The following is an 18,201-nucleotide window of genomic DNA, read 5'->3' on the forward strand; positions in this document are numbered from 1 at the left end:
TTTCTCATCCAGCGATCAGGACTCCCAGTATTTAAGCCCCCCTCTTTCATTTATTCTACTGTTACCTACTCTGTGCTTGTTTCTTATACAAATCTCCTTTTTTCAAATTGTTCTTTATTTTTATTAAACATTCACGACCACAAAGACTATCTTGGGTCTTTTACAAACCTCAACATGATAATTTCTTTTTGCTATGCACAAAAGAGTCATGAAAGCTTATAAGAATTAACCCAAGTTGTCAAGTGAGTTATATTCATATTAGATTTGGATATAACCCTTTTTAAGAATAATAAACCTTTTTAAGGAACAAAGTGGTTTTAGAGAGTCATATTATCAACGATTTTTAGCTTGATATGAATTTTAAAAATTAAGAAATCCCATAGAAAGAAATGCAGAAGTGAAATCAGAATAAGATCAAAAGAGAAACCCTATAAAAAGAGAAACTCATTAGATGGCAGAGTAAGTTATCTTTCTCATCTTGTGATAGCATTGGGCTTAAAATGTTTGCGAACACAAAAAGTGAAAGAGCTTTTTACAATCATCTAATGAAAATTGTCACCTTAAATTCTGTTTTAGAGAAAATTTAAACCCACTTCATCCTATTTATTTCATAGAGATTCAATGTAAACATATAATTTAATAACTGATAATACCTTCACCAACTGACGAGAATAAATCCAGAATACCCACTAAACCCTTTACTTTTAGCATTTTGAATAGTATTGTATCAAATTAATTCCTAAAGGCATGCCTTGAACATAACTGCTTGTCTAAATCAAGCAAGTCTTGGCATCTGACCTTAAAATTCCTCACATTGAAATGTTTCACATTAAGAACTTTGGCTTTTTTCCATAAAACTGAGGCAATGGGAACTCAGTGGATCTATGCAGCGTGAGTACTAACACTAACACAATAACTTTCAGCAGTGTCAAATAAAAGTTTGTGATATTGCTTTACCTAAGCTCAAGTTATGAAAATATCTATAAATAACAACCTTGTTTTTTCTTACATCCAAATGTCTTCAATCAGTCTCAGCAGGATCCATGCTGTGCTACTGCCAACAAATCAGAGCTGGGGGTGTTAAAACAGCCCATTTATATTTAAATTTTTATTACTGATCAAAACAAAACCCAGTGTGCATATTTTTATGATAAACAGTACAGCATTTTGTATAAAAATGTTATGGATGCACAAGGACCCTTTCAATAAGCTGATTGCAGGGGGAAAAAAGCCTTTTATTGAGCACTTGTTTTAAAAGCTTCTTAAATTTATGCAGCAAATCCAAAAATATTAAGATAAAATTGACATTTTAGTTTATCGTGTGCTGTCAGTCATACAGTTGATTATCTCCTCCCATCACATGTGTCAGCCTGGGCTTCATGAATAGATTGTGACTGGCAGTGTGTGGGATGTCCCTTTGATGAATCTGCACTTGTCTGTTCCCAGCAACTGCTTATTATTGCCTGGGTAAAAAGGGGCTGAAAACAAACGGCACAATTCATTTGATCCCATTTGTAGTTCTGAGGTGCGATGCTGTCTGATTGTCATGAACCTGGGCTAGACAGCTACATTAAGGGCAAAAAGATGACATCTAAAATTTGTATGATATAATTAACTTTTGGTGCCACATAATATAGCTGACTGTAAGCCCTTACATATATACATATATAACTGTATGTACAGAAAAACAAATTAGTGTTTCCGCAGCTTTCAGTTTTTATACTCCAACACTCTGAGATAAGCTTCCTGCTCACTGTAAGACTGCTCCTACTTTGAGTTTATTTAAAACAAGGTTAAAAACCTTTTACTTGTAGTTATTTATTCTTAAAATTCTTAATTATATTCACTTAAAATTATATTTAAAATTTTGTAATATTTACTCTGTTTACTTTTAATGTGCTTGTCATGATTTTTTTTGTATATTCTTGTATGTTGTACAAGCACTTTGAATTGTCTGGCTGAAAGGTGCCATATAAATAAAGTTGCCTTGCCTAAAGTCGCCTAGAGTCAAAATAAGTCTTATCTATTAGGTATCTTAATTCTTTCTTATGTGGGTGGGTATATTATATTTGAATTGCCATTTTTGAGCTAAATAAAATGGCCCTAACCTTTAGGGGACGTACCTTTGTTTCCACAAGGAGGCCTTTAAAGTTACACCGGAAGTCAAATGCACCTGTCGCTATGGTAACAGCTTCTAAGAAACAGGACTTTTTCGCTTCAGGTATTTATTTTAGCAAATAAACAGGCCTTTGTCTTACTTTTCCGTTTCTAAAATAATAATAATAAATTGTTTTCCTCGGTCAAAGTTAGACTTAGAAGTTAACTTCAGGACAAGTAATGGAGTCAGAGCTGACTGACGGGAAAACCAGACGCGGTGGTAGAAAACAGCACAACAACGTCAGCGACAAATGCCTTCGACTTACTCCTATGGTAAAGACTATGAATTGTAACACTTTGCCCTTTGCAATAATAATATGAGCTAAATAAGCTAAAGCTATGTTCTGTGGAAAAGATAGCGATAGTTGTGTTTAATTCAACCTAAACTGGTTCTTTGTGTAGATCAACAGCTGCAAGTTGCACCTGATGACAGCCAAAACACTGGTTGCGGGAAAACTGCAAACGATGGTAAGTAAGTAATGACATGACAGGGATACATATGTTGGATTAGTGGGCTAAAACAGTAATAAATTAATCACGTGTTGCGGCCTTTGAATGATGCAAAATTAATTAGCAGAGTAAACTAGACAGTATTCACTATAAAGTTTGAAAGATGTTTGTTATTGTGTTTTCAGTTTTATTTCTCTGTTAAACACAAAAAAGTTCATTTGAAATGGGAAAGGTGGGTTGTTTTAAATAAGACAGTACTATTGAAAACGTACTAATACTTTGAAAAGGTCAAATTATTAGTCACTGCTTGAATCATTTGCACAAACGGCCATTTATTGTTATTTTCTTGGAAGTACTTTTTATTTCAGTATTGCATGTGTTTTTTAAGAGCTTAGTTCCTGGTGACAACTTATGTTTACTGTTTTTCAGTCTGATTCTCAAGATTTCAATAAACAAACAAACATCAGCACCACACAAACAGCTGGTGATTCTAACCCAGGTAAGCTTTGTACATTTCCCTCCAAAATCCAAAAATGCAAAAAGATTCTTTCTGAGGTTTAGGTCAGGTAAATTTGCTGGCCAAAAATCACAGTGTTTATTATCAAGAGCAGGTAGACAGTTTATCAGTTTAGGCAGGTGCCAAGTTCTGTTGGCATCACCATAAAGCTTGTCAGCAGAGGGAAGCATTTAATTTCTCATAAATTTCTTGGTAGACTGGCCTATTGCATATTCGCCGTTTTCCTCCTAAGCCTTCTGTTAATATGTTTGGATACATCACTCTGTGAACAGTCGTCTTCTTCAGCAATGGGTTTTTGTGGCTTACCTTCATACATCATTGACTGTGTAGAGCATAGAATAACCTTTTTGTATTTTAAATAAGATTTTGTGGTTTTGTTTGCTGTAAATAAGCAATAATCATTCAAACTAACAGAAATAAATGCTTGAAATATATTGTTCTGTGTGTAATCAAGCATTTTTCTTTTTGAATTCAGTCACTAAAATAAATTGTTGACGTCCTAATGTATTGACATAGAAACTTCTCTGTATGTGATTTGATATGAGGTTGCATGAGATAAACCCTTTCATGTTTTCTACATTTTGCTTTGTGTCATCTGAAGAAAGTGAGTTACATTCCAACAATAACATCAGAGTTGGCAGTGACAACTCTGCCCAGCAGTTAGTACGGCTATCTGGTGCTGCTCCAGTTTCTCACTGTCCAAATGAAGCTAGAGGCAGATTAAGCAGAATGCCTCACAGTGCAGAGATCACTTGCCATCACATGTGTCTAAAGCATCTCAAGCCAGTAGGTAAATGCAACAAATTGTTTTCTCTAAAACTCATTCAGATAATTATAAATTCTCCAGCATGTTTGTATACTGTACCAATAAAATCTACTGCATATTTTATGTAGCTGGATTAGATGCTATTAAAATACAGAATTAGATTTTTTTTAATGCGTTTGTTGCTAGGTTCTCAGGGGTTTAATTACAGAGCTTCTTCAGGTTTCACCTGCAGCCAGATAACTTCTGATGCCAGTTTTCATCGCATAGACTTGAACAGGTACTCTTCAAAATTTCCAACAACATTAATATTGAGCTATTCTCATTCTGATGTGTTTTATTTAGCTGAAAGTCATTCTAAATTATAGAAGTGATTGCAGCTCTAATTACCTTCACCGCCAGTTCCTCAAATTTTTGTCGCGTCCGTTATTGCTGAGTTTAATCAGGTCAGGTTTCCTCTTATGTAATTTGCAGAAATTACTGGCGCATCTCTATACATTACCATATCATTGGAAATTTATTGCAATTCAAGTACTGAAAGTAATGTCATTTTTTTCATTCAGCAAACGTACATTATTATGGCTGACAAATGAAAACTTTAAAAATCAGTCTCTGAAAATAAAGTTTCATCTGAAAAGAGAACTTTGTACCTCTGTTAGCCACCATTTCCTCTGCATATTCTACTACACTTTTTCCTTCTGCTCAACTTTAATATGGTTGGATACTCTACTACTGAGTCAGAGAAACCTTTGTATTTTGGGTTTCATTAAGCCATAAGTTGCAAAATGAACAAACATGACCACTTTAAATATTTCAGTTTGCATTTGAAAAATTAACATAATATTCACTTTTTGATGTACTCACATTTTTTGATAAAAGCTTATGGCGAACATATCCTAGGCTGCCACCAGGGAGCAGCATCGTCTCTTTGAATTACTGTGCTCAGTGTCCAACAAATAACTATGAACTCAAGAGATTCTTTCAACCACAATGTGATGTGAAGTATCAGATCATTGGAATCTGGAAGTGAAGGAAAATGAAGTTTTTTGTTTTTTAATGACTGAATGTAAAAGCTGATGCCAAATCTGGCTAAATATATTTCTTTCATTTATCCAGGCGTTGCCTGGAGGAATTCCCTCAAGTGGGTTTTATTGAAGAACTCCAACTTCTCAACCTACAGCACAATCTAATTACCAGGATCCAGCATTTGTCGCATCTGCAGCAGCTCACTGTCTTGAACTTGCATGATAATCACATCTCTGATATGAATGGTATTGAAAATCTCAGCTCTCTCCAGGTTCTCATGCTGGGGAAGAACAGGTTGGTCATCACAATAGGAGCCAATAAATATGATCTTAGACTGTTTAAAATGTATACGATATAAAAATAACTGTGCTATACTGTTGAATTTGCCCAAGTTATATATAACCTAGCAAATGCTTTTGCAGTTTAAAGTAAAATGCAGAACGTCTTAGTATTTACTAAGTAGGTTAAATAGAAAATACAACTGTTTTATGTTACTGAACATTTTAATTTTGCATTGCATTGCAAGAGTATTTATTCATCCCCCAAAAAGATTTTCACATTTTTTCTCATTAGAACAAAATACCTTAGATTTTTTCATGGGATTCACCATAATGAACCAATTAAAACTAGTTCAGTACTGAGAGGTAAAACAAAAAGATACAAAATGTTTTACAAATAAAAATCTGAAACGTAAGGCACACACATATATTCATTCCCTTCAGTCCTACTTATGTATAATTTAATTTTAGTGTAAATACAATTGTTCTGTGAAAGTCTTTGAGGTTTGCTAGACAACATTAGAGAATATACAGCATCATGAATGTAATTGAAAACACCAGACGGGTTAGGGATAAAGTATGGAAAAGTTTGAAATAGGGCTGGGTTATAAAACAATATCTTACTCTTTGAAGTTCTCACAGAGCACTGATTAATCTATCATCAAAAAATGAAGAGTGTAACACACCTAGATTAGTGGTTCTAAAAGGTATTGACTAAGTACGATTTAATACATACGCTTGCCACACCTTGGATTTATCACAACAAAAATTACAGCTATCATTTTTCTTTTACTTCACCAATTTTGGACTGTTACACAACCTGCACTGACTATAATGTGACAAAGTGTGAAAAGAATTGATGACAGTTAAATTGTATACATCTAATATTTGAATTTCCCTTTCAGAATTCATAAAATCTGCTGCTTGGAACGCTTATACAAACTGAGTATTCTGGATTTGCATGACAATCAGGTACTGTTTCTTAACTGTCCTTCAATCTACAGCACATTTCTATTTAGCAGTGTTATTTATTTATCAATTCTGGACAGTGAGATAAAGCTGCAAAGTTCAGCTAGATCTTATTCCTTCTTCCTCCAGCTAATAAATTTACCAAGTGGGGCAGAATTTTTGTAAATGTTGTTTTGATTCTTTATGCCAACAGTAGGCGGGGATGATTATTCTCAAAACTTTCTCACGGTTTAAAAACATGCAATATTATGTATTTTCAGAGCAAGCATTGTAAACTAGCTGGTTGCTGATGAAAAAACATTCTAAAATCTTAATCATTTTTTCTCTGTTTTGTCTCTTTTCCTTTTAGAAACTTGACATAGCTAGGCTTCTTTTATGGAGATTTAAACTATTAGTTTTTCCACTAGCATTACAAATCAAAGCATTGACGATATAAAACTCACAGGGTCTTGTCTCAGGTCCACTCCTACGATTATTTCCCTAGCGATCCCAGCTTAATTTATCTAACAGACATAGCTGTTTTTATGTTGTCAGCCCTGGGATCTGCTTGGAGTGTTCACAGATTATACTGTTCCTTCTGTAAAGGTTCCGCTTTTGAGGGCTGTTTCTTTGACCTCCAGAGCCGAGCCTTGCCTGAAGAAGTCAAACATTGTCAGATGAGAATGTAAAAGCTCCTGGAAATAATAAAAAAAAAAAGAACAGAGAGGCTTTCCTTGGTTAAATTAGCGTTGTGCCAGCATCCCCGCCCACACTTCCCCTTAGAGAGCTTCTCCAGAGCTCTGGTTAGACTTTCTCTTTTTCTGGTGTTGGCTGCTCTTTACATGAACAGGCATCTCAATTACTGTTCAGTGACTGCTACAGTGTCATGTTATTTTTTTCTCACAGTGAATGGTTTGTTGCCTCTTGCCCCCTGAACCTTTCTGCCCTAACCATTTTATGTATTCATTAAGGTATTTGTGATAATGATACAGTGTCATAAGTGTCTCTTAAATTGATTGAATGAACAGTTTTTGTGTTTTTGTGTCTTTGTGACACATATGGTGTTTAAAGGGAATTAATCTCAGAGTTGCGCTGATCAGAATTTTCTGTCTTTCTTCAAAGGCTGACTGGTCAATTATAATGTTGTTTTGTTTTTAACAAGGATCATAAGACATAAAAGAGAAAGAAGGTGCTGCAGGTTCTTATACTGAAGCAGTAGTTCAGCATCCATAAAAAAGGAAGAAATGATTAGAATACCCCATAAATGAATCAAAGTATGTGATTCTAAGTTTTGTTTAATTTTATTAATAAACACAAAAAGTTCACGTTGTGTTGGTTGATGTGTTTAGAGAATTAAAGTGGTGGGATTTAGAATTTTTAATGCATTAATGAATAGAATAACAGCCAGTCACAAATCAAAGCAGATCAAGGGAAAATTGGCTTTCACAGTCCAAAAACATTACTGTTAGGTTAATTGGTCTCTCTAAATGGCCCTTGGATGTCAGTGTGTGTTTGTGTTTGTGTGTGTGTTTGTGTGTGTGCATAGATGGCCTCTTCCCTGATGACCAGTGGAGATGAGCTCTGGCCCTGCAAGTTTATTCAAGTAAAAATGATAAATGAATGGATGATTCTCAGACTGTGTGCTTTTAGCCAGTCACTTCAAAGTCTCAGTTTTACTCTCAAATCATTCCAGACTAAAACTTTTTCAGTTTTTCTTTTCTCATCAGAGATCTGACAACTTTAGTCCAACTTGTACTGTTCTTAAATGACGGTACCTGTTTGCAAAGGGACACTGATAGCACTCTTTCTGTACCTGCATGGTTGCCGTTATTACAATAGTTCTCTTTTCTCTCTTCACACTCAATCAGGAAGGTTGACTTTGCTTCAAACACAAATCTTTTTGCCAATTTGATTTTAGTAGGAGGATGTGGTTTCACGTCCAGCTGGCTTTAGCTTTGTAAAAGCTATACTCTCCTTGGGACTGTGTATCCATCCTACAGCTGTTCTGCTGAACCAGGTCTTTGGGTTGTTATGCTACCTGATGTGACACATGAAAATAGTAACTAAAAAGCTTTCTGGAGTTGATTTATTTTAATAAATGTAACTTTTCATACTTTTTATAATATTTTTTATTATTTGCTTTCAACCTTTTATGACCAGTTTCTATCATTATCTCCAGACTTTATTGCCAAACAAAATCTGATCAAAAATGAGTGGTAATCTATAAGATTGATGAAAATTAGAGGGTGCATATCAGGTGAACTAGAACTTTCTTCTGGACTCTCAAATATTCATTTCTTTAGATAAGTATGCATGATGCTGATGGAAAAGTGTTAAACTTATTTATAGTAACCTCATTTAACACATAAGAAACTTAATTTAACAGTGATCTGTACAATTGTCATATCTACTTTGAACTTTTAAACTCCAATCTACAGTTAGCAGAAACATTTTGCAGAAGCTGCTTTCCATCCTTTCAGTTTATATTTTCATACAGAAAATCAAAACCAGATTCTAATTAGAGATGTGCCAATCAGGTTTTTTCCTGCCGATACCGATCACCTATGAGGGCCGATCACCGATACCGATCACATAATTATTATTTTTTTAATCATAAGCACTTCCGGTAACATTATGTGGAAAAAGGAACCATAAATTCACCTTAATTTAGACAAAAACTTGTTTTTAATAACTTTTTGCAAGAAAAAAACAAAACAGGCATTGTGCAAATTGCACTGCTATCGGTAATACTATCTTTAACAGACTCAAAACATGTGAAGGCTCTGAAGAGGCTAAATAATACAAAGAGCCAAAATAAAACTTCTCAACATTGCCAAAAAAATTCCAAGTATAAACTTAGCATTCAAAGGCAAATACAGGCTAGCTGATTACTGCTAGTTCTGAGTGGCTGTTTCTGACTGAGCGGAGTAATTATGCAGAACAGAGTGGATATCAATTATTTTTTCAGAGATTATCTGTCTCATGTTAGTACAGCGAAAGTTTTAATACGTATGTAAAATGTATTTTTTTAGGTTAGATGCTGCAGCTTTAAGCAGAGGTTCGGTGTGAGAGTCACTACCAGGTGGAGCAGAAGCGGCTCCGTCTGTGAAATATTACTACCTGTAGCGCGTAGCAGCGGTCCAACAGCGAGACCAGAACCAGCGTCTTACATCGCAGCTCATTTTGCGGGTTATTTGTTTAGCTTTCTGACCGCTAATCATGCTAATCCGGGTGAGGGTTTGTAGCTGTGCGCTGCTTTACCTGCTATCTAATCTTCCATATGTCTTTTTTACTGCAGTGAGCCTCGATGTAGCCAAACTCCGTCAAGTATGGCATTGTTTTTATATCGTATTAGCTTCGTTATGTTGATGCATTTTGACGTGCTTCAATTTTTCGCCGCAACACGCAAACGTCCCCATTCACTCAGTGCGTTATAGTTCCACATCGCTTAGGATTTGTTGCTGCGCGTTTGCGCAGTGTGAAGGAAAGAGGAGACCAGCTGCACAGGCAGGCTGAGAAATGAGATGCAGGTGATCGGTTTGTGTGATCGGCAATAAGATACCGTGATCGCCGATCATCGATCATACACTTTTTCACGAAAATTGGCAGATTAGGATCGGTGACCGATCGATCGGCACACCTCTACTAATAATATTTATTGATGTTAGTGCGTGTACATGCAACTGGAATAATCTCAAGGATTAGAAAGTGAACTCTTGATGGCCCTTTAAAAATTTCTCTCGGTGTGAGAGAAATTTAGAGAGCAAGCACAACATCTCACAGCCTCTTAGCAGCCTGGAGGGATTCATGTGAAGTTTTTGAAATAACAGAACGGTTCCTAAATATCCCCTCCTACTAATAATAAGGTGAGGAAGGAAGTAAAAGGTTTCACCACTGAATGGCCTCCAGCTACATGTTTGTTTTTATAATTTAAAGGTTCAACCAGAAGTCATGGGTCGGTGAATTGCTGCTTGCTTGAAATACAATAATTACTGTGTTTGGTTGTGATGTAGATCATAGCCCTTACATAGGTAATATGAGATTCCAAGAAAGCCATAGGAAGAGTGATGGTTCAGTTTTAGTGGAATAATTTCTTAACAGCTTTTTAATATCTGCAGATCATTAAAATGATTCAGTGCTGAATGTGTTAAAATGTATTAAATTTATGTAATTTTCCCCAATTTGCTTTGATACAGATCAGGAAGATGGAAAATATATCCCACCTGAGAGAACTCCAAGTTCTGAACCTGTCCGGTAATCGCATCTCAAGCGTGGAGAATTTGCAGGGCCTCGGCTCGTTGACTGAACTCAACCTGCAGTACAATTGCATCTCTGTGGTGGTAAGAAGCCTCTTTACCAACATGTGGTCTGTCTAGTTTTCCCTACATATTAAATGAAAGTAAAGTTAAAAGTCTTAACTGGAGTACCTTGAAAAACATTTAACACATCTTTAACTTTTTTTACAAGTCCCGTTACCATCTCATACTTTAATGTAATTTTATTGGGATTTGGTACTATAAAACTAACTAGGGCAAATAAAGAAGAATTACACAGCCATTTACAAATGTGTATATTCAGTCCAATAGTTAATACTTTGAAGACTCACCTTTTACTGCAGTTACAGCTGAAAATCTCAGCTTTGTTCATTTTGAAGTTGAAAACTTGGTTCATTAATTTTTCTAGCTCAAACACAGTTAACTTGATCAGAGAATGTCTTTTAAAAGCAATTGTCAATTGGATTCAGGTTTAGACTTTGACTGGAAAATGCTAGCATCTGAATATACTATGGTCTGACCCATTCCATTGTAGCTTTATCTGTATGTTTAGGCTTCTTGTTGTGTTGTAAGCTAAACCCCCGGCTTAGTCTTCAGTTTATTGCAATCTCTTGCAGGCTTTCTTCCAGGACTGCCTTGTATTTAACTTCATCTATCTTCCTATCATTTCTGACCAGTTTCCCTCTCCCACCTGAAGAAAATCATTCATACTGCATGATGCTGCAACCTCCATGTTTTATTGAGGGGGTGGTGTGTTCAGGTTGATATGTAGTGTTAGTACAAAAGCTCTGGATATTATTTTGTGACACTACTTTCCCCATAACATTATCCGTGATATGTCTGCTGTGTGTCTTGGCCTTGATGATACTATTTGTTCATTAATATTGAGATTACACTAGATTGAATTTAGGGATATCATCAGAGTAAAAGAGGCTGTTGACATATGCTGGTCACACTTTCAGATTTTAAATTTGTAAAAGAGTTTTTAATTTTTTTTAACTTGCACCTCACAATTACTATTTTGTGGTGGTGTAGCACATAAACTCCCAATAGTATTTTTGGTTGTAATAATACAAAATAAGGGAAGCTATAAGGGATATGAATAACTTTGCAAAACACCCCAATGCTTTCTTTTCCTCTCTTCAATGGCCTGAATAAAAAAAGTGAAAAAAAAAGAATTAATCAGACGCAGCACAGCTGGTGAGTTGGTGGGTTTTGTGTGCTTTCATGGCTGTAATTTACCGTTTCCCACTGCTTTATTTTTATCCAGTACAGCATGGAGATGCCTCAGCTCAAAGCTGTAATGATCACAAGTAAATTTCTAAATGGAACCATGCATGTATGTGTCTGTGTGAGTTCATTTTGTTCACTTCTACTTGGAATAATACACACATTACTTTTCTGCAATTAAAACAAACAAAAAAAACACATGCTTATTTTGACACGTGGTGGAGGTGCAAATAATATTTTTTTCAGTTTCCATAGATTATTTCTGTTCTTATTTTTATAAGACTTAATGGGGCGTGCGTGTTAAAAATACAGCGAAACCAGAAGTGAAATCAATAGAGTCCTTGTCCAAGAGTCTGGGGTGAAATCCGTCCCGTTTTTGTTGCCTAGGGAGACCTGGGAGGTCATTATCCATAACCTCCCACTGACTTTCCGGTGCAGTGAAAGAGAAACTGGATGTTCGAAACGCGGAAAATCACTTCTCTTTGGTTACTATAGTTTTAATCTGATAAACAGAGCAGTGCGTGCCAAAACAAGCCCCTTCATTTGTATGCAAATCCCTTAAGTCTTGGTCTGCTTCCTTGAGCGAGGGAGAAAAATCCCAACTTTGTGTATTGAGTGAAAACTCTTATCACTCATCGTGTCCTTTGCCTTCAAGCTCAGAAACAATAATTACTGGATTTAATGTTATTTGAAAAAGAAGAGATAGAAATTGCTACCCATCAGCAGTTTCTCTCGTCTCTATCATTAGTGTTTCTTTCTGCCAAGCATTTTTATCACAGTACAGTAAAACGCCATCCTCCAGGTGCAGAGGCGTTTCTTTTACACGAAAGGGAAGGCAGATGAAAAGTGAAATCAGCAAAACTGATTTAAAATTATTCGTCTTCTGTTGAACTGCATTTAGCTGGTTTAATTTTCATAAATCGCTCGGTCTCTAACTCCTCAAATATAAGTCTGAAGAATAAATTTCACCTTTTCACTGAATTAATTATTTGGGGGTGATTTACAATGTGTTTAGATGCATTGCAAGAATTTATATTTGAAATAAAAGACGTAAAATGTAACATGAGATAATTCACAATAGAATGAGGAAACAAGTTTTTCTACTCACTATTGATTACGTAAAACAAAATGACAAATTTATTTTGGTGGGTGAACCTCTTCTGGGAAAGTTCCCCACTGTTCCGTGTTTTCTCCATTTGGCTCTCGCTGTGGTTTACTGGAGTCTCAAAGCCTTACGAATGGGTTTATAGTCCTTTCCAGATTAATGGATGACAATAACTTCCCTTCTCCTCTGTTGTCAAAGCCTCTGCTTTCTGTTATTACTCTTATTTACTGTTAAGTTGTGATTTAACAAGGTGGTAATTACTTCTTTATATAGGGCCAGGTTGACTTGAATTTCTCATCTTAAAAAAATCACCATTTGATTTATTTTCTGTATGTACTAAGATGTATGTCTGCTTGATACTTTTAAATAATAGTTTTTCCACACCACTCTAATTAGATACCAAAGTGAACCATCCATTTGTAAAAAAATTAATTTTAAAAAAGCACTTAATGTAATTTTACAAACCTTAGAAAGGAAAAAATGCTTTTTATATAACAAGAAAGAGAGAGAGAGAGCCGTCTACACAAGCAACAGACGAGGCAAAAAGGTGTCTTCCAGAAGCAGACTGTCTTTTTGGATTAGCACACAGGCTTTCTCATCTTCTGAGCTACTTGATTTAAGCAGCCTAAAAATGGTTAATGCGAGACAATCTGGAGCAGACTTTCAAAGTGTTACTATATATTAATTAGCTTAACATGTCTGTGTGAGGATAGCTCTGCTTTTTTCCCATATTAACTAATATAAAAAACAGTTTGCTTGAATACAATCACATCTGCATCCACAAAAATTATAATTTAATAGGAACAATAGTCCTGTTACAATCCAAATAGTACAAATATGATCCACGAGCATGCAGCATTGTACAGAGTACAGCAAAGGATTTTGATTGACATATGACCTCAAGCAGGTTTCGTGCAAAGAATTAATCTGCAGTTATGGTGCACCTTAGAAAAGACTTGCTAGGATCTTATTGCATGTCTGCCCTATTGAAAGACTTGCCACAAAATTCAAAAACTTATGAAAAATTCCCATCAGGGCCCACGCGTAGTGGTGTTTACTTGAGTGCCTTTCATTCCCCTTTTGTGGTGTGTCATTTTGCATGCTTTGGTGAGAGCTTATTCTATGTTTTTGGAGTAGCACATCCACTGGAATTCAGAGTGAGTGTGAAAATTGAAGACACGCAGGCTGTCAGTGAGCAGAGGGTGAGGCAAGGATTAAAAAAAGGTGAAGGCACGGGCACACAGATAAATACACCCCTGCAGGCTCAAAAGGAGGCACAAGCATGCAGCTGAGCACAGGCTCCCAGCAAATCCTGTCAGCTGATTGGTTCCAATCGATCAGGTTGGTTGAAAAAGAGAGCACATTGGTGGGCGATTGTTGTAGCTCATCAGCCCAGTGATGACATCATTCTGTCTGGGATAGAGCTGCTATTTTTAGCTAAAGACAGTATGCAGCTGCTGCTTCTTCACCAGCATCCACACAGAGGCTGACACAGGCAGGGATTTGGGGAGTGAGGTACATTGTCGGTGCTGGATAACGCTGGACAGCATGACTTGGGTCTTTTTCAAAGAAAAGTATTAGAGGTTCCCTGGGAAATACAGTGCGAAAGGCACTACATATTGAGAAATCCCAGGTTCTTAATCAAACATGGTAGCATCAAACAACAATTTGCTGTAAAAGGTGCAATTAACTTGAATGCTTTTCCATATCAGGGAAAGCTTTGATGTTGCTTGCTTGATGGTCCTCTGACTAATGGTGGCAAGTACAATTAACTGTTCTACTTTCATCTGAGCTCATATGATTCTTAGTGTTTTTTGTGTTGGCTATGGATGTTTTGTAAGGCCTGTATCCTGTTACAGTTTGTCTAAAACTGACACAGAACCTAAAAAAAAAAAAACACTTGCTGACAGTTGAATTGGTTGTGGTTGTTAAATGGTTTGGGGATGTTTTGCTGCTTGATAATGCTAAACTTTTTGTTGTCCTAGATTTACCAAGGTGTCGATGACTCCTCAGGTATTTCAGTTTATATGACATAATGTCACACAGTTGCTGCAAATTGGTCAACGGAACATTGATCACATGACCGTCCCGTCCACCACATCCCACAGGCAAACAATTAACTTAATTAAGGAAATTGGTTATTCCAATAGCCTTAATTGTGAAGGCAATTCGAGTAACCCATTTTTCATATGCAAGAACCCAGTTTGAGGTGATTTAAGCTTTGTGACATTGTGGATTAACACATTACACAAAGACTGTCAACTTGAACCAGTGAGTGATATTCAGATATTTGAATTGCTTGTAAGCCAGATGGTTCACACCATTAAAATTATGTCATTGAATTTATAAGGCCTGTAGTGAGAATGAAAGATTCAAAGTGCAAATCCATACTTTGTGTATGGATGTAGACTGTGGATAACTCTAAGAAATGCGTATCTGCTGCATTGGCGTATTGCTGTCAATGAAGGAGCTAGCATAACCTAAGCTAGGCTACAGTCTGATTCATACAGAAGCTGGGCAGGAAATCTAAACCGCGATGTGAGGCGTTGACTGCAGGATGGGTGGATGCTGACACAGCTCATTCAGGCTGCTGCTGAGAGTGCCCTCCCTGCTCCCATCACGTGCATCACTGGTCATCCACACACATGCACATCGTAAGATGCTTTACATGAAGTACCACCTTTCTGACATCGGATTAGGTGCTGTTTTTATGACATTGTCCTTTGTTTCTCTGTGTCCAGGTCAGCATGCCAGCTGGCCAGCTGCTGATCTTCACCCCACCCCCTCACTGTATTTGTGTGTATTGATTTTGAATGTGAGCTGACGAGTCAGTAAAAGCAGTCTTAGGCCTTTTTTTCTTATTGAATTTACCTTTGCTGACCTTGTTTTATAGTGCGATGTAGTTCTGTGGCCGTTAGCTGTTTGTGCTCCTGGATGTGTAAATGTCCCAGTTAGCATTTCAAGTTAGCCTCCTGCAGCAGGAAATCTCTGCATTAGCGCAGCACACACTCCCCTCCCACTGTTCTCCTCATGCTATCTCTCTCATTCTCTCTCTCTTTCTGTTGCCCCTCCCCTCCATGTGCAGACAAGGCAGCATGCTCTGTGTGTGTGTGTGTGTGTGTGTGTGTGTGCATGCGCAGAGTGGATGAGGATGCTGAATGCTAGAGCAAAGAGCTGCAAGGTGACTGAGGGAATGGAGAGGCAAACAGAGCTGTGATGATGCAGTGCCCTTGTCCTGAACATCCTCTTCTCTTCACTTCCATCCATCCCTCTGTCTTTCCTCTCCCCTTTTCTCTTTCTAGACTGAGGTGGACCTCCTGGCCGGCTTGCAGCGTCTCTTTCTCAGCTGCAACAACATCCACAGGTAAGAGCTGGTATAGCTTAACTCCCTCATTCCCACAGAGCAGAGACAGGGATGGTGGCTGGACAGTGCCACGTCCCTTCCCCTGGGATTTGGCAGCTTCTGTCAAAAGAGGCAGAACGCACACAGCCTCACACAGGTACTGAGAACAATACAGACGTAATCTACTTACATGTATCCTTTTTATGTGTATTTGAAATGCTATGTATGAAATAGTTGTGATGAATGCTTAAAGTTATTCAGGCAACCAAAGACACAAATCTGAGAAAAAGTAATAAAGGTGTTACTGAGATTTTGAATTTAAGTTATAGGCATTGTTTTGGTTTGATCATATCCCAAATCACACTTTTGTCACCCCTGGAAATATGTTATTATTTTGTTCCTTCCTCACTGATCTTTAACAAAAGGAGGAATCTCAGAGTTACTTTGTCAGAGCAACACAGCATCTCCTCTGAATGTGGGATTCATGGTGGGACAACCTATGTGTCCATGTTAACCTTGTACTGTTAGATCTGACCTGACATCTCTTGCCTGGAATGTTGTTCAAGTGTCAGCATGATTCAACATTGGGTCACACATAGTCAGGAACAAATAAATACCATCAGATACTGAGTTAAAATAAAAAAGCTCCAATTAACTCTACAGTGTCATCTTAGTTTAATTACAATGTATATATAAGAAATGGGTCATTTGTGCACGCATAGTTAGTTCTTTTTTTATTATTATTTTTTTTTATTTTATTTTAATTAATCTAATCCTGCTGAACATAAACTTATAGCAAGAGTTTAAAGCCTGGGATAAACATTTGAAGATATATAATACTGAAAGAGGAACAGTTGTGCTCTGTTGCTAGGTAGATAATCAGAGCACAGTCATTTGTTTGGTCTACCTACCTTACCCAGTAAAGAACCTTGAAACAGAAATATCATAAAAGTGTGATGTTTAGGGTCTCTACAAAATCTTAAAAAGCCACTAAAAAGGGCTTACATTTTTTGCATCTTTTTTTAAGGCCTTAAAAGTCTTGATAGACCACTTTAAACAAGTTTTAAATGACACTTTGTTTTACCCATTTCTTTGTTTCTTAGCAGCATTCTATATTTCAAAACTTGTCACTAAGGATGAGGTATTTGTAACGGTACTACAAAACATTTAACAGAATGAAGGGATAAGTCCTGGTGAGAGCAATTTGTCCCAAGACAATCATCTTTCCTACAAACCTACAAAGCATTGAAACTGGCTGAGGAATTTTAATGGCATTATCTATGTATTTTTTCATGATGGGCATATTTAAAAAGACTGAATACAATTAAATGAAACCTTCACATTATGATTATTATTCAATACACACAGGGTGATATATACACAAACAGATGTATACTGTTTGTGTTTTATTATAGCTTACAGCTAAAGAAAACAACATTTTTCTAGACTTTTCTAGAAAATTTTCTGAGTTTCTCAGAAAATTTGACTGTTACATAATAATTAAGGATTACAGTTTTTTAAAACAGAAACTGACTTGACAGTCGTCCAGTGGACAGTCAATTAGAAATTAAAAGTTTTGCAGATTTAGCAATGAATCCAGTTTGTTTGGGGTCTAGTGTGAGAGTTGAAGATTTAGGGAGCCATGTCATCTGCTGCTGTTGGTTCATTGTGTTTATGTAGTCAGTTCAGCCATCTACCTGGAATTCATTTTTAGCACTAAATGTTTCCCTCGGCTGAAAAGTTTTATGGATTTTATTTTCAGGTACAGGAGTTTTGAAAAAAAGGAAGATGAGAAACACCAGACTTCATGCAGATAAACTGATGGCAGTTGTTAAATCAACATGTGCTTTCTTGACACTTCAGCAGAGTTGCAGGTTGATTGCGTCAATGCTACGACAACTGATGTAGTAATTAAATGTACAAAGATCCCTGACCAAGAACAGTGCATGGATATACTTTTCTGTAGGCTGGCATTTATATATTTAAAAAAGTTCTTTATTTACTGGTTTTATGTAATCAGATTTTCAGAGAAAATTTATTTTGAGGGGTTTTATTTATATATAATTCACTATGTACAGTGAGTTATGTAAGCCATAATCACAAAAAATAA

The 18,201-nt window shown here is 36.5% G+C and overlaps 1 protein-coding gene across 4 annotated transcripts in view; it reads left to right on the forward strand.

Annotated features, from left to right (window-relative positions):
* Positions 1-2,094: 2,094 nt before the first annotated feature.
* lrrc49 (leucine rich repeat containing 49) overlaps positions 2,095-18,201 on the forward strand; it is a 33,135-nt gene continuing 17,028 nt past the window's right edge. The window contains exons 1-11 of one of the 4 annotated variants that reach the window (XM_081605377.1): positions 2,095-2,221; positions 2,307-2,430; positions 2,560-2,625; positions 3,037-3,106; positions 3,726-3,914; positions 4,077-4,167; positions 4,268-4,333; positions 5,004-5,207; positions 6,097-6,163; positions 10,336-10,479; positions 16,051-16,112. In XM_081605377.1, the coding sequence (XP_081461503.1) occupies positions 2,338-2,430; positions 2,560-2,625; positions 3,037-3,106; positions 3,726-3,914; positions 4,077-4,167; positions 4,268-4,333; positions 5,004-5,207; positions 6,097-6,163; positions 10,336-10,479; positions 16,051-16,112 (1,052 nt within the window). In that variant the 5' untranslated portion in view covers positions 2,095-2,221; positions 2,307-2,337. Of the gene's footprint in view, positions 2,222-2,306; positions 2,431-2,559; positions 2,626-3,036; positions 3,107-3,725; positions 3,915-4,076; positions 4,168-4,267; positions 4,334-5,003; positions 5,208-6,096; positions 6,164-10,335; positions 10,480-15,884; positions 15,930-16,050; positions 16,113-18,201 lie in introns of those variants that run through there. The other 3 variants (XM_081605378.1, XM_081605379.1, XM_081605380.1) reach the window with 3 other exon arrangements.

This window comes from Poecilia reticulata, chromosome 3 (genome assembly GCF_904066995.2).
Source record: "Poecilia reticulata chromosome 3, P_reticulata-male-v2, whole genome shotgun sequence".
NCBI classification, from domain to species: domain Eukaryota; kingdom Metazoa; phylum Chordata; class Actinopteri; order Cyprinodontiformes; family Poeciliidae; genus Poecilia; species Poecilia reticulata.